General features: G+C 51.3%; 1 protein-coding gene across 5 annotated transcripts in view; it reads right to left on the bottom strand.

Annotated features, from left to right (window-relative positions):
- VAC14 (Vac14, PIKFYVE complex component) overlaps window positions 1–15,399 on the bottom strand; it is an 89,629-nt gene that overhangs the window by 31,593 nt on the left and 42,637 nt on the right. For all 5 annotated transcript variants that reach the window (XM_017740904.1, XM_017740908.1, XM_017740907.1 and 2 more), the window contains 3 exons: window positions 10,458–10,602; window positions 10,102–10,167; window positions 728–881 (listed from right to left, as the gene is read on the bottom strand). In XM_017740904.1, coding sequence (XP_017596393.1) covers window positions 728–881; window positions 10,102–10,167; window positions 10,458–10,602 — 365 coding nt within the window. The remainder of the gene's footprint in view (window positions 1–727; window positions 882–10,101; window positions 10,168–10,457; window positions 10,603–15,399) is intronic.

Genomic DNA, 15,399 nt, shown 5'->3' with positions numbered 1-15,399 from the left:
AGCTCACATGAAACGTGCTTTTGGCTGGGATGACCTGGCCTGGGGAGTACAGCTGGGAGGCCCTTAAATAGCAGCAGTGGAGGAGAAGGAGCAGCCAAGCAACTGTAAAGGATGAACCACAGACAAGGGAAGGTGGAAAAAATTTCCCCATGTGCTGGGATAATTAATGAAAGGTTGGTTTTCTTTTTTTTATCTCTCAAGTCTCCAGAAAATAGGATCGCCCCTCTTCATCTCTCTCCTGAGGTTTTGCCAGACACTCAGAGCAACATAGCAGTTCATAGCCAATGTGGGCAGCCTGGCACAGGAATCCCCCTGCAGATCTGGGGATGTTTTGGAGAGCTGGGATTGCAGCCAGCATCCCATCCTGCACTGATTCTAGGCCTCTGAGGGCTTTTACAAGGAGAAAAGAGGCTGGAACCCAAGGTCCCATAAAAAATAGGACAATAATGACATCCCTCCACACTGGCCTCTGGAGCATCCTGCTGCTAAACTAAGCCCCAAATCCCCAAAACGCAAACTAGGGGAAAGAGCAGTAAAAATAAAAGAAGTGCCCTGGTCTGCAGCATGGCAGACTCGATCCCCAAACTATGCTGGGTGGGGATGAAGACGTTGATTTATTGCTGTAAAAGAAGCTTCTTCTTTGCCTGAGCAAACCTGACTCGTGCCATGGAACATGGAGAGAGCCCAGGAGTGGGGAGGCACGGAGCTGTGGCACAGGGGCACTCACTGGAGGAGCTCGGCTGGCCAGCCCTGGCTGGGACATGGAGCTCCACTGGGCCAGGTCGCGCATCGGAGCCATCGGAGGGACCATGACCCTCCTCTGTCTGTCCTGCCGGGGAAGAAGCGATCTCAGCCAGCAATTCCAGGTCCTTCAGGATAACCTGCGGAGACAGGGATGGTGCAGGGTGAGCACACACAGGGGCAGATGGCTCGGTGAGCTTTTCTTTCCAAATCCACATACAGAGAGGGTTGAGGTGGGAAGCAAATACCAAATCCCAGCACACTGAGAAAGGTGTAAGTAAAAGAGGGCTACCTACAAAACTCCAAGTGGAAATTACACAACCAGGAATAGGGCTTGATTTCTTCTTGTTCCACTTTGGGGAGGTCTGGGTTTTGCGTCCCCTTCATAACCACAGATTTGGGACAATACCAGCAAGAGCACAGGGATGTTCTGGGGGTAAACATCAGCCAGCTCCCCTCTACAAGGCAGCATCCCAGGGAAGGCTCAGCTCAGGATGTCAGGGCAGAGCTGCCACTCAGATATCATAGTTCTTTCTTTCCAGAAGTCACCAAATCAGTCTATATATAGCATTTCTGCAGAAGTTATTACCGGGTGGGTTTTTTTCCATCCTCAACCCTTCTCAAGTCTCAGGCTATTTTGGGTCCCCCTTCATTCAAATGTCCTTGGGTCGAGACGTTTCATCAGCCATCCCTGGTGCTCTAAGTGCAGCGGGGCTGTGCAGGGCAAAAAGGCTGCCAAAAAGGGTCGACTGCCACGTCTTTACTCCTCAACATCTGGCAGAGCACATCCCCAACCACCCATTGCCCACCAGCACAGTATCCCAGGCTTTCCCTGTGTTCTCACAAGGCATCTTTCTGGGGAGCTGCAGTTATATAGGAGTTTTAGTTTCTGAGCTAACATAGAAAACCCCTCCCCCTGGAAAAACAAAAAGCCAATTATGATTTTTTTTTTATCATGCTAGAAAACACAGCCCCTGAAAATCAGGAAGAGGAGCTCCTGAGTTTTTCTTTTGCACAGATATCTTAAGCTGAGTGAATCTTTGGGGCTTTTTTTTTTGTAATTAAGGCTGATTTTCAAGCCCCCAGGAGCCACGGAGCAGGCAGTGTGCTGTCCAGGCTGTGTATGGCGTAGAGGCAGGGGGGGGGGAGGAGCCTGCCACGGACCACAGGGCTCCAGCATGCTTGGGAAGACCCTCTGCCTATAAACATGATTAAGTCTCAAACCACAGCTCCCAAGAGCAGCTGAAAGGCAGGGAAAAAAAATAAGACAACAACTTCTACTGCTGTCCCTGAAGAATACGGCACCTCCATGATGCTGTCAAGGCTGGGAGCTCATTGCCAGCATGGGAGGACCCTGCCATCATCAGCCTTCATCCTCTTCCAGGGAGAGGCCTCTGCGGTCCTGGCAGAGGGAAGACCTTGGTCCTCCCTCCCTGCCTGGATTTCAAGCATCTGTGGCTCAGACAGAGTGGTGCTGGCTGTGTTTCATTTCAAGTGCAGGACGCCCCTGAGCAGAGCTCAGGATGCCTGGTCTCCTGAAGCCCTGTGTAGATTCTCTAGTGGCTAATCATGTGACTCAGCTGAACTTGCAGCCTTTGAACAGGCACCAACTTGGGACTCAGGCTCTCGCAGTGGGGAAATAACACCCACAAAGGTTTCCAAGTCATGTTGGCTGAAACTGGCAAAGGGACTCAGGGCTTGGCTACTGGGGTTGGCAGGCAGGCAAGAGCCAGGGCTCTCATTCATGTGGTGCATTTTGCCAAACCCAACACAGCCAGGAGCTGAGGCCATATGTGGTTCACGTACAGCATGACCTAGCCACTTGTGACTAGCTCCCTGCTGCCCCGGTGCCCCCACCCAGCCACATCATCCAGCTTAGTCTTCTCCAGCAGCTCCCACAGTTTGAGGAAACATGACCAAGCCCCCAGGCTGGGCAAAAATCAACCCTGCTGCCTCTCAAAGCTTTTAAGAGTCATTACTTGAGGTCAGATCCTTAACCCAGAGCCTCATCTCTGAGATGCTGTTGGGATCAGGATGCTCCAGCCAGAGTAGCCAGGGCAGCAGTGACCAGCACCACTGCAAGGTATGCATGGACCTCTTGAGCTTTGCAGAGGTTAAGGGTTATCCCCCCCATGTAGGTTACAGGCAGGAGGTGGAAAAAGCAGCATAGGCTGAATTTTGCAACTAAAAAACATGGAGGAAATAACAAGCAGGAGGGGTCAGCACATGAGCACTGGGAGTAAGAGCAGGCAGCTGCAAAGACATGGGGTTTTCCAGCCATGGGAAAGAGGCAGGAAGCTCCAGCTCCCGCTGCCTCTTCCCCGCATGCTCCGGAGTGGGTTCCCAGCTGGGGACAGAGGAAAGGCAGGAGTGCTTGGTATGCACTGCACATCCCTGTGCTAAGCAAAGCTGGAGCTGGCGGCTGGCTTTGTGCAAGCCAGGAGGCTGTAAGAAAGCAATATCCTGCCATTGCCATGGCAACGACCGGCTGCGCCAGGAGCGAGCTGGTCCCATCCGTCAGGAACCCAGTGGCCGTCAGACCTGACAGCGCTGGAGCACGAGGGCCAGAGCCCTTCTCAGCTGCCAGGCGAAGGTGTGATCCTGACAGCCGGCCTGGAGGATCAACCCCCAAGGGCGTTTTCCCAGTCCCAAGGGGATTTCTGGGAAGGTTTTCCAGTGGTGATGAGACCTAGGAGTGTGCCCTGCTCTAGGCAAATGTGTGCCTGGTTAGTGTAAATAGGAAAAGCAGCAACATGATGGATGGGGAGACCTGTCCAATGTCTCAAGCCATTCCCAGCACAGGGCTGAAGAGCAGCACGTAAGAGGACAAGCTCTGGGTGGCCGGGGAATGAGAAGCAGGTTTTCAGACAGTTATAAATAAGCAGCTATTTCTCCTCTCTGAGAATAGGCAAGATTTCTCCCTGCATTGCCTCCAGAGCATGGATTTTGAGGGCACACACAACTGTCAGCTTCTCCAGATCTAGGTCAGGTTAATTTGCCGCTTGTTCTGGTTGAACGGAGCCGAGACCAGCTCTGCTGGCAGCGGCACGGGGGGAAGGCAGCCCCCGGATGGAGTGTGCCGGACGGGATGCACCTCCCTGTGTGTGCAAAGCAGCGCCTTGGTGCTCCTGGAGGAGGGGGGGCATTTGCCTCTGGTCAGAACACAGGGCTGGCCCCAGCCCATGGCAGAGGAAGGGGAAGTGACCCCAGATGTGCTGCAGACCCCTGGGAGTGAGACTTAGCATCCCACAGCACATGATGACTACCAGGACACCAGAGCAGGCTGCAGCAGCAGCTCCTGGGGCACATGCAGTGGCAAGGATACGGACTAGCTCCTCCTTGCTGGTATTTACAGATAAGCTGGGAAAAAAAATAATAAATTAAAATGCCTTTGTGCAGCAGGGAGATGCTCCTGGGCGGCCTTGGATGTCCTAGTGAACATCTAGCATGGCCTGGGCAATGAAATGGGGCACTCAACATCAGGTTATTCTTGCCAAGGAGAAGATGGGAATTCAGCTGAAGCAAGATGCTACCAAGACAGAAAACAAGAACATCAAGGGCAGCAAAGCACTTCTTCAAAGGGGCCCAAGAATCCGTGAGGCTGTGGAAAACCCTACGGCATTTCCAGTATAGGCAAGGCAGGTGGTGGAGAGACCCAGTGGTAATGAGGAAAAGCCAAGGGTGCTGCTGGGTGCTTCCTCCTTCTCCACAACACAAACACAGCCCCTTTTGTTTTATATTTTTCCTCGTTCCAATGCTTTAAGCCATAGCCAGGGAAGGAGGTGAGCATGGGCAGGCAGTCCTGGAGCCAGGAGTGGCCAGGAGCGAGGCTGGGAGAGCCCCAGACACACACAGTGTGAAAAGCAAACTTGTGTCCTCCCTGTCTCCACCAGCTTTAAAGACAGAAAAAGAAAAGAAAACCCACAATTAATCTTCCCACACCAATTTAACCAAACCTCTTTTCAGGTCCCCAACACAGCAACTTTTATCCTCTGATCTTGCCAAGATCTATTTTTTATGCCTTCCCAGGAGAGGATGGGGAACAGAAGGAAGGCAGAAGGCCTGGAGGCTTCTCCTCTCCTCCCCAGGGCAAATCTTGCCAGGTCATGCTGACACATGCTCACAGCACTAGCAAATACAGCTGGCAGTGGGGAATGCACTTGGTAGTAGAGCCACAGCCATCCCAAAACAAGCTGGAACCTGAAAACTCCCTGTCCACTCTCCCGCTTTTGTAAATCCCCAAGCTGTCCCTGCTGCTGGGGGTGTGAGGGCCAGGCCTGCAGCACCCAACACTGCCACAGCTCAGAGCACCTCTTTAAATGTGTTTAATTAGTGCACAGGGAGCTTAACATGCCACCTGATGCCAGTCAGGGCAGGATGCCAAGAAGGTATTTCACAGAATCCCAGAATATGCTGAGTTGGAAGAGACCCACAAGGATCATCGAGTAATGGAATTCTTAAGGTTGAAAAATCCCTCTAAGGTCACTGAGTCCAGCCACTGTGCTCACAACTAAGCCATGTCCAAGTGCCACAAGTGCTATTTCTTCATGTATTGAAGGGCAAGGTCCAGCCAGTGGAATGGGGCTGGAACAGCCCTGGAGTATCCCTACAGGCCATGCTGTGGGAGACTGGATGACTGCAAACCCTTCAAATTCAACACCCACAGTCCCAGAGCTTATGACGGGCAAAGGGTTTGCTTTTATTTGCTGTCTCCCACCCACCACCTCCCTCTGCACACAGGGAACCAGGCACCCAAAGCCCAACTCACCAAATCCTGCATCCTACATCTCCATCCCACCCTGGACCCTCTCCGAGTCAGCTCCCCAGGACAGAGATTGCCTGCCCTCCATGGCAGACAGGTTTTCTGTGGTTTTAGTCTGCTCCATAACTTCACCCAGGAATGCTACAAGCACCAGCTCAAGCCCAGATTGCCAGTTTACCCCAGTTGTTCAGTGTATGTATAAACTGCATATGCATGTGTATACATAAATTAGGAAATCATGGTCTGAAACTGGTGCTAAGCCAAGAAGCTCCCTATGGATCCCACTCCCCACAAAGAAACTTCCTATTTCTGCAGGATGCAGTGCACGGATTATTGTTCAACCAGGTGGTCTCGAGTCCTCTGAAAAAGCATCACCCCACTTCTGCTTACAGGCTGCTTCCACCTATGGCAATCCAGGCTAACCGCATTTTCCACCGTCCGACTGGAATGATACACGTTTCTCTATACCCCATTTCAGTCCCAAGCTCACCCTCAGTGTAACTTCCCCCTTGAAAACCAGTAGCCTCCTTGCTTCAGTACCCCATAGCTTTGAGTCTCCCTCCGGAGAAGCTTTACCACCAAAAAAAGTTCAGATAAAGCCAGGCATACATTACAGTTCTCCTCTTTGCAGTCTTTAGCTTACACCCTCTGCTTTGCATCAGGTCACAGTATTTCGGCTGTGGCAGATGAATGGCCGGGAGCTGGAGGACAATGGCTCTAAACCCAACAGAGCAAAGCTCCAAACCAAGCCATGATAAGACAGCTATTTGCTTTGGCACAAGCCTTTGTTCAGCTTCATTGTACTGGGATCAGGTGCGATAGGAGAAGTTCGCCAGGATTTAGGGTGACAGCAGAGCTCAGAGCAGGGTAGAGACCTGGCTTTGAAATCCTGCAGTACTGCAGCAGGACACTGCAGCAGGACATGCAAAGGAAAGAGATGACTGTCAGTATACCACCATGCCAGGGTTTTCTTCTCTTCTAGTTTGATACTGGAAACCCAAGAGGGCAGAACATTTCAGCTTCTTGTGGGAAGTCGGCTTGAGGGTCATGTGGATGTTCAAGTACATCACAAAATCTCAGAATGGTCTGGGTTAGAAGGGACTTCAAAGATCATCTGGTTCCAACCTCCCTGCCATGGGCAGGGACACCCTCTGCCTGATAAGGTTGCTCAGAGTCCCATCCAACCTGAACACTTCCACGGATGGGGCAATCCACAGCTTCTCTGGGCAGCCTGTGCCAGTGTCTCACCATCCCCGCATAGAAGAATTTCTTCCTAGTAACCCATCTACACCTGCCCTCCAAAGTCAGTGGCAGCCCAGGCTCAGTTCATTCCCTCTAGGGAAGGTTACCAACTCTTGAGGAGACTTCTGAAGGAAGTACTTCTGTACTCAAAGCCTTGCCCAGCCACTGCATAAAGAGCAGGTTTTCATGTTAGCAGAGTTGAGGAAGCCAGAGTCTACTCTGCTTCACATCAGACACCAGCTCCACCTCATGCGTCATTCCTGCATGATTCAGACAAAAGTCCCAGCACAACTTCCAACCCCCAACAAGATTGAGGCAAGAAGATAAGCAAACAGGAACACGTTCAGCCCTAAAGAAACCACTCCATTTTGGAGCCGGAAAAAGGAGAACAAAGCAAAGAAAGAAACTGAGTAGTGTCACTGCTTCATGGTTTTCTGAGATGCCCCAGTTCCTGTTGTGCTCACTTGAGCTCAGTGCCTGGATCCACTCAGAATCCAGGGAACTGAAAGGCTACATCCAGAGCTCCCTTTGCACCATGAACTTGCAGGAGGCAATTTGAAGAACCCGTCTTCTTTTCTGCAGTGCCAATCAGCAGTGCCAATCAGCAGTGGTGCCTTTAGCCTGCAGGTGGAAAAGTCCCACCCACTGCTCCCAAACAGCACTTTCTGACTTTTCACCTTCCCTAACATCAGTTTTTCAAACAGGGCAGCAAGACTCATACGGATGAACCGAGCAGACAGTGTAGAAAAACCCACTCCCAGCAGGATCTGGTTACATCTTGTAAGGAAGTTTTCAAGCACATCAAATTTTAAGCAGGGCTTTTATAAATTGCCTTCAAAGCCAGGTCTCAAACACAGGACAGAACATCTCCCTGTCGGGGAAGCACAGGAAGCAGCACGAGGTGACGCAGTGCAGCAGCACAGCATCTGACAGCCAGGAATCCTGGATCCTGACTTGTCTACATATCAAAGGGAACTGCTTGTTTCAGCTTAGCTCCAACTTCTCTGTGCTGCCTTTGTGAATCTTAACTAGGTCTCTTGACCATTTCTTTACTGGCACAGGAGAATTGGGTAGGAAGGGGAATAGGAGAGAAGGCAGAGATGACTCAGGACACTGCAGATGCATCATGAGATGCTGGCCCCTGTTTAGCACAGTGGAGGTGGTGCAACACCCTGTGCTACTTGAATGACAAAAACAGGCATGAGAACTTAAGGGGCATGGATCTCATCCGCTCCATCCAGCGTGAGCCTTTCTTTGCTTTGGGCTTGATTATTTATGGCAAGTGCAGAGAGAGACTGAGATCACCTCAGCAAGACAAGACCTTAAAAATAAGGTGCCTGAGCACAGTCTTTCAGTCTGATGCCCGGACTAGCACTGACCCTCCAAACCCAGACTGTCCTTTGGTGATGAGCTGGTGACAAACAACTGTTCCAGGGCACATCAGCAGAGTGACAGGTAGCCTCCAAACTGTGTACAGGGGCCAGGGAAACGCTAGGCGCTACAGAAGGATGTTCAACCTTGTTGGGAATACAGATGATACCAACACTGCTGTCCAGCAGGTTCCCTTGGGGAGGGCAGCATCACAGGATGAAGACAGCAAAAAAAACCCCTCTGAAGATGTGTGTACACCTTGTGCTACACTACACAACGTGCACAGCCCGATCTGGAAAGAGGCGGGAGATGCCTCCTCATCAGAGCGGATGTTTAGCTCACTTAGGCCCCCAAGCCGACCAGGTGATCCCCAGGCTGTTATCCAGGAGCTTCTGGGGGTCACAGTCTGCTCCAGGACAACATGACTGTGCAAACAAATACTGCACTGGCTAAGCAAGCACCTCCCTTTTCTAACAGGCACTGACATAGCAGGTTAAGTAGCTCAGAGTGTCCTCATCATTCCCAAAAATGTCCAGCTCAAAACCCCCCTACTATTTCAGTCATTTCTATTTCCTCTGCAGAGAGCAGCAAATCTGGTTGACAGCCAGCTGAGTGGTGGTGCTTAATGGATTGACTCGTCTATGGATTTCCTTGGAAAAAAAAAAAAAAAAAAGCCACCTCCAAACATTTAAATAAATAGAAGCCAGGATTAAATAAATCAGCTTAAAATTACTTTTGCGCCATTCCCAGTTATGTCACATGGAGGAAATGCATCACCAGGGTCCTTTCTTCACTGTTTTTTTCAAATATTAATAAGCAGTGTAATTGCAACATGACTCACTGCGATCTCCTGCCAAGCTGGAGAGACTATCTGCAAGATGCAGGCTTTCTAGAGCGTTGCAAAGGCAGATGTGTGCTTGGGGACTCTTTTGGAAAGGTTTGCACTGTAAGCAGCAGGGGATGGAAAATGGCCAGGCAGTTGCTTGCCTTTGCAAGTCATTCCCTCACTTGCTCATTCCCTTCCCTCCTCTCTTAATGACCCCCTCGCACATGGGATTTACTGCAGGATTGGAGTTTGGTGCTCTGAGCATATAAGGCACAGCATAGCGTGTGATTTTTATTCCATGAGGAAGGTCTGGACCGAGAAACCAGCCAGGATCATTTGTACTTCCAGGCAAGAGGATCCAGCTGATGGTGGAAGCTCTACCAGTGCCTGGGCCAGCTGTGGGCCATGCTGCTGGCCTCCCACCCAAGCACTAAAATGCCCCAGGGAACAACTTAGAGAGGAATAAGACAACACCACCACCAAAACTGAGATGACTGGAACCAGGGGAGAGGGGTGAAGAAGCAAGACAAGGAAACAGGAAAATGGTGCAGCACTGTGGGAGATGAAGGGCAACAGCAGAGCAAGCTGGATCAGTTTGCTGTCTGATTATCTTTGCTCACTTCCAAGCTGAGTGGTTCCCAGCCAACCTGATGCCACTGAGCATCTACTGCAGCCCTGCCAGGCAATGCTGCTGCTGCCCTCCAAGTAGTGGGTGCTGCTTAAATGGCTTATGATATAGATTTGGCAGTGCCAGCTTGGACACAATCCCCCTTGCATCTTTACAGAGGTTGTTGCAAGGCACCTGAATTCCCACTCAGCAAGGATCTGACCATGACCCAGCCCCATGGGTGAAGCCCCATCTGCCTTCTCAGGCAGGCAAAAAGGATTCTTAGGAGCTGGATTTGAAGGGTCAATTCTCAGAGATGGAGAACAAGGTTTATACATCAGAGAACCCCCAAGACAGCAAGATTTTCAGCTGAGCAAGTACCTACAGGCTCTGCATCGGGTCTTCTTCAGTTTGGCCAACAGGGTAAAACCCCTCAGTGCCAACATTGGTCAAGCATCACAAAATACCTCAGTTCCACCAAAAAAACCCAAAACCCCAGTAGATGTGGAAGCAGCAGGCTTCCAGGATTTCTGCAGCAGCTGCAGCACTTACCTCATCCGACTCATCTGAGAGGGTCCGCAGCAAGATGGGGAAGAGGCTGTCGGTGTGTCGGAACATCTGGAAGTAGAAGGATGGGTGGGCATCAGTCCTACAGGCCAGGTCATACACAGCCACAGGACACCTGCCCCGAGGGAGGCTGCCAAGAGCTTCACCAGCATTTTCCATCTAAGCTGGAGAGCTCTTCTTCCTCAAGCTACAGGGTATCTGGCAGCCAAAGCCTTCTCAGAAAAGGCAGGTAGACACACACTTGCAAAGCTACCAAGACAATTACAATTTGCACTCCTATCAAGGCAATGGAACAAGCTGGGAGCTGACAAACTCAGCTGAATGCTGAGTCCCCAACCTACCTTACGAGGAGTCTTGATGTACAAGTGGTAAAGCCATTTCAGGACTGCAATTCTGGTCATCATCCCAATGGATGTATCACTAAGGTGGTAGTCCAGCACCTGAACTATTCCATCCAGGTTCAGGGTCACCTGGATCCTCTCACAGCTGCATGGAAAGAAGAGAGGCTGCTTCAGTACTGTAAAGTCCAACTCATTCCTCCCATTGTGGGGAAGTCTACAACACTCCAGAGGCTGCATCAAACACCTCAGCTCAAACCCTCACTAGATGAAAGTCACTAGACCAGGTTCCTAGTCCAGCCAGCCCTTGAACATTTCCAGAAATGGGCCATCCACAGCTGCTCTGCAAAACCTCTGCCAGTATCTCACCATGCTGTGAGTAAAGAGTTTCTTCCTAACATCTAATCTAAATCTCTCCTAGTTTAAAACTGCTCCCCCTTGTCCTATCACTATCTACCTATGTAAATAGTCACTTTCCTTTTGTATAATGCTTTGGAAGCAACAGAAATCTTTGAGGCTTTAAGGGTTACCACTTTTCCCAAAACAGCTGGTACCTACGCATGAGAAGGCACTACTCTAAATTAAAACAGTAGCATGTCTGTGTGAGAAACTGGTCCATACTGCAGTTGCCAGATTTGGGGTTCAAAGATTAGAGATCCATAAATTCCATTCAGAATCCACCTCAAGGCTGACCTGCTCAAACAGCTTCAGAGAACATTAACCCATGTATTCAAACTCCAATCTGATGAAGGCATCCAGGTTCCACTGATCCCAATGGATTTCGGCTGGCAACTGCAGATGGTGCCCTGTCTGGCAGCGGGTTTGGGATGCAGCTCTCTGCTACAACACTGTCTTGAGACCTTCATCTTGCTTCCCAAAAGATCAGGATAACCCTTCATCATAAACAAGAGATGAAAGGAAACAAGTCCCTTAGTTTGCCAGGACATTGTGCCTGTTAGAAATTGACGGTTGCTGCAGACTCTTAGCTCTTGCTCCTCCAGTTTTTCTCCCAAATAGCTGGGACCTGCATTGGGACAGGTGACCCCAACAGAAGTTGTCATGATATGGCATTTTTATGTTCTGATTGTGATCCTGAAATCTACCTGATGGTTTCCCACTTCCTTGACAGCAAGGATATGGGAAGTACCTGTCACAGGAGACTCATTTAAGGAGAGGTAATGGTTAGAACCAAGATGGTTGGAGAAGACCACCAAGGGGAGGTTGCACTCAAGAGCCATGTCACGCCTCTCATATCCAAGCTACTGAATTATTCAAGGCTGGAACAGGCTCTTGCCGATTTTTCCAGTGTGCACAGAGCTGCCGTGCATCTTGTTTGATAAGAAATCCTAAGGGGCAGATCTCACGGTATAATTTGCAAGTAGAGCTGTGGCTTAATAGGATTTGATCTTCCCCAGGACACACGTTGTAAGGGCGAGACGAGAAGGCTGCAGCCCCTCAGAGCCCTGCGGGGATCTGACTGCTTGATCTGCCTCACGTAACAGATGCTGGAGGCTGCAAATTGCATTTCACTTTGATGTTGAAAACAACAGCCGAGGGCCAAATGCTCAGACACACGGAACTGAGGGGAAGGAGGGACCCAGAGCATGAGGAGTTTGGGAGAGATGTCCAAGGGAGCAGCATCCCCGTCCATTTAAGCCAGCCTGAATGAACATTGCATTTGGTTTTCCTACAAAAGCATCTCCCATGGCAGCTGCACAGCCTGCCATGCTCCCAGGCTTCAGACGGAAGAGGAGAACGAAACCTTGACCCGGTAACACCTCCACACCAAATATACTCATTGTCTGCACAGGATGGGGAAAAAGAAACATCAGGGTAATGCATGTTTTCAGAGGGAAGAGGCCAAAAGGACAGCACAGAGAATTGGTGCCTGAAGCTGGGCAGTTTGGAGGTGGCTTTAATGCTGTCACATCCCACCAGCTCTGTGCTGCTGTGAGGTAAGTGGATGGGATGCGAGGTGCCATGGGCTGCCACAGAACTGTTAAGTCTGCTGATGCTGGACTTCTAACAGCACAGTAGAAACTTGCTTCTACAAGCAATTTCCAACCTGTTTTGTGCCAAAATCACTAGTGAAAGCCCCTTCTTCATCACTGCTCATGATGCAGCATCTGGGTGGAGCCTGGGTGGCTCAAGCCAAAACCCACCCAAGCAGACCCCAAGAGGTGGCTGGGAGCACCGGGCTGACCTGGAGCCAGGCAGTCCCCAGCCATGCCCCAGCCATGCTCTGTGGCTCTGCTGGGCTCGGCTCCCACTAGAAGGGATTGCAGCTGGGAAAAGCTCCTCACTGGCTACCCTCTGCCTGCAGCTGCTGAGATAAACCTTTTAGGGGGGGTTGCTGGTGGAGAAGCAGTTCCTTTACTCAGCACAAAAGCCAGGCACCACCATGAAAGGTGAGGGGTCCGACAAACATGGGAAATTGGGCTAAAAACCTCCCACCAACCACAGTCCTCTGCCTCTGGGACAGAGTGGCACCAGACTACTGTGGGCTACCCCCTTTCCAGGGGTTACGGCAGCAGCCGAGCATGCTGCAGCTCCAGAGCCAGGCATGCAGCTCGGCCTGGCTCTCCTTAATCCCCAGGCAGGAGGGAGCAGGAGCAGCAGTAATGGCATTGCGTTACTGTGATCCTCCGGGCCTGCCACGCCGGCTCCAGCGCCGGCATCTGCGGCAGGGCAGATGTCAGATGCAATCACTTCCATCTAACCCACTACCCCAGATTCTCCTCCGGACGATGAGTGTGGCCCTGGCACCGCCGCTGCCGTTCGCCTGTGACAGCGAGAACATGTTTTTAGGGCAAATTGAGCAATGATGGGGGTTGTGTCAGGCTCTTACTTCTGGATACTGGGAGTCTTTGCTCAAGGTCAGTGGTGGGGCAGAAGACCCATCCCCCAGCACATCCCCCCATCTCAGAAAGCACCCTTCAGCGTAAGAACTGAGCTTACTTTCCCACTACATTCAATCCACAGCAATGTTTTTCACTTCATGTCCTTTATCAACCCATTTTCTCACTTCTCCCCTTTCTTCAAGGGCTTCTGCCATCTCTCTCCTCAGCAGTCACCTTTTCTCTGCCAATGCCTGAGCTGTCATCTTTCTCCTGGCCTCCTGCCTGGCCCAGCTGCTTTCCTGACCCCATTTTCAGACAAGGTTAAGGTCCAGGCCAGGCTCTAGCCTTTAGGCAAGCCCAGCAAAATGGCCTTGCCAAGGGTGGAAATATCCAGGTTCTTTCATTGTGGTCCAAGTCACAAGGGCAGCTCCCATACAGGCTGGCAGCTGTGCTGCTCAATGGGCTTGAGCCAGCGGCCAGGACATAAATAGCTTTGCTATTGGTCCCACAAGCTGTCACTTTCTTGCCCTCCATCACTCTCATTTCAGTGCTCTCGGCTTCCTTCTGCTTACTGCAGTTTCCAAGATCTCCCAGGGAAATGATAAAGCCAAGGTCTAGGCAGAGGCATCCAGTCCAACGAGCTGTAGATCACCGTGACAAGGGCTGGGACAGCGTGCCTGACGTCCCCCTCCAGCTCAGCCACCCAAGCATGAAGTGCGAGCAGCAAAGGGAAGCCATCTCCTCACTCTAGGCTGGAAAGAAGGGCAGGAAGAGCCACCCTGGACCTAAAAGCTGTGCAGGACAAGCTGCTGGAGAATGGGATTCCAAGGCAGGCTTGGTGCCTTAGCTCAAAGCAAGCCATCATGCTGCCTCTTCAGCCAACCATCCCCCGGGTACCCAACACCATCCCTACCCTCCACCAAAGTGTTCCCACCACCACGAGTTCCCCAGCTGCACCTTCAAGGTGCATCAGGCTCTGGGCATGGAGGTACAGCAACTTACAGCATGAGACAAGCAGCAGCTATTTTAGCCTTGTAGTAAGCACTACCACATTCAAAAGCCTGGTTTAAATGCAGGCTTGGGCGGGTCAGCCACCTGACAGCCACTTGTCCTTTCTGCAGAGCAACACACAGCTTTACATGTCTATGTGTTGCTGACCACCACCTAAAGCATGAAGCCTTCCTTGCATCAGGAAGTACCACAAAGGCTCTTCTTGGAGATTTCATGTCCCTCATCTAGTTTGGTGAGGGACTGTGGTCCCATCAACCTTGTCCCATCACCCAGACGGCCTAACACTGACTGCTTCCAGCTGTGCCCGACCCTCTGCCTGGTAGGACCAGCAGGAAGTTGTCTCAAACTGTCCAGGTCTTGTTTTGAAACACCAATGCAGTTACAAGAGCCTTACTTTCCAGCTGTTTTGGTCCATTGACGCAGGACAGACATCTGGATCTTCTCCTGCGGCAGCTCAGACCGACGGAAGGAAGCCCGGGCTCTGCTCCAGCAACCATGCTTCCACCTCCCCTTCCTGATCCAGGCTCACACCAGTGAATGCAGCAGCAGCATGCTCAGCCAGGCCACAGGAAGGATCCAGTGCCTTTGAAACATGGTTCTGGTCCACTTCCAGTGACAGTTTTTGCAGAAGGTGGAAGTGAGGCCCCCCATCTGGATGGGGAACCCCAAAACCCCTCCAGCCCTGTGTAGCCAGGCTCTCCCAGCAGCCAGTTTCTGTCTTGGCACAGACACGGTCTCCATTTCCTAGTGGATGCCACCAGGAAACTCCCTCCAAGTAAAGCTGGCAAATACTTGGAAAGCATTTTGGAGCATGTTTTAGGATCAAGTGTGTCAGTTTGTAGCCACAGGCATGTGCCCAGCATCCATGTATTAAGCATTCACGCCTTGTCATCTTCTTGGATGGCACCTTCCCAGAACATGGCCCTCTGCAGACGCCAGGCTATGATCTCCTCTGCCCCCACTGACCAAGGTCCTCCCTTCCCTGCTGCTGGAGCACTGTCCCTCTGCAGCCGGCTGGGGAGGGCAGGGGAAGGGGCGTGAGAGCTGGATGCTTGGCATTGGGCCATGCTCCATCATTCGCTCGATGGGGGAGG

The sequence above is a fragment of the Corvus brachyrhynchos genome, unplaced genomic scaffold, assembly GCF_000691975.1.
Source record: "Corvus brachyrhynchos isolate BGI_N302 unplaced genomic scaffold, ASM69197v1 scaffold26, whole genome shotgun sequence".
In the NCBI taxonomy this organism is placed as follows: domain Eukaryota; kingdom Metazoa; phylum Chordata; class Aves; order Passeriformes; family Corvidae; genus Corvus; species Corvus brachyrhynchos.
The sequence above is the reverse complement of the archived record's forward strand: the minus strand, read 5'-3'. Positions and strand labels throughout refer to the sequence as shown.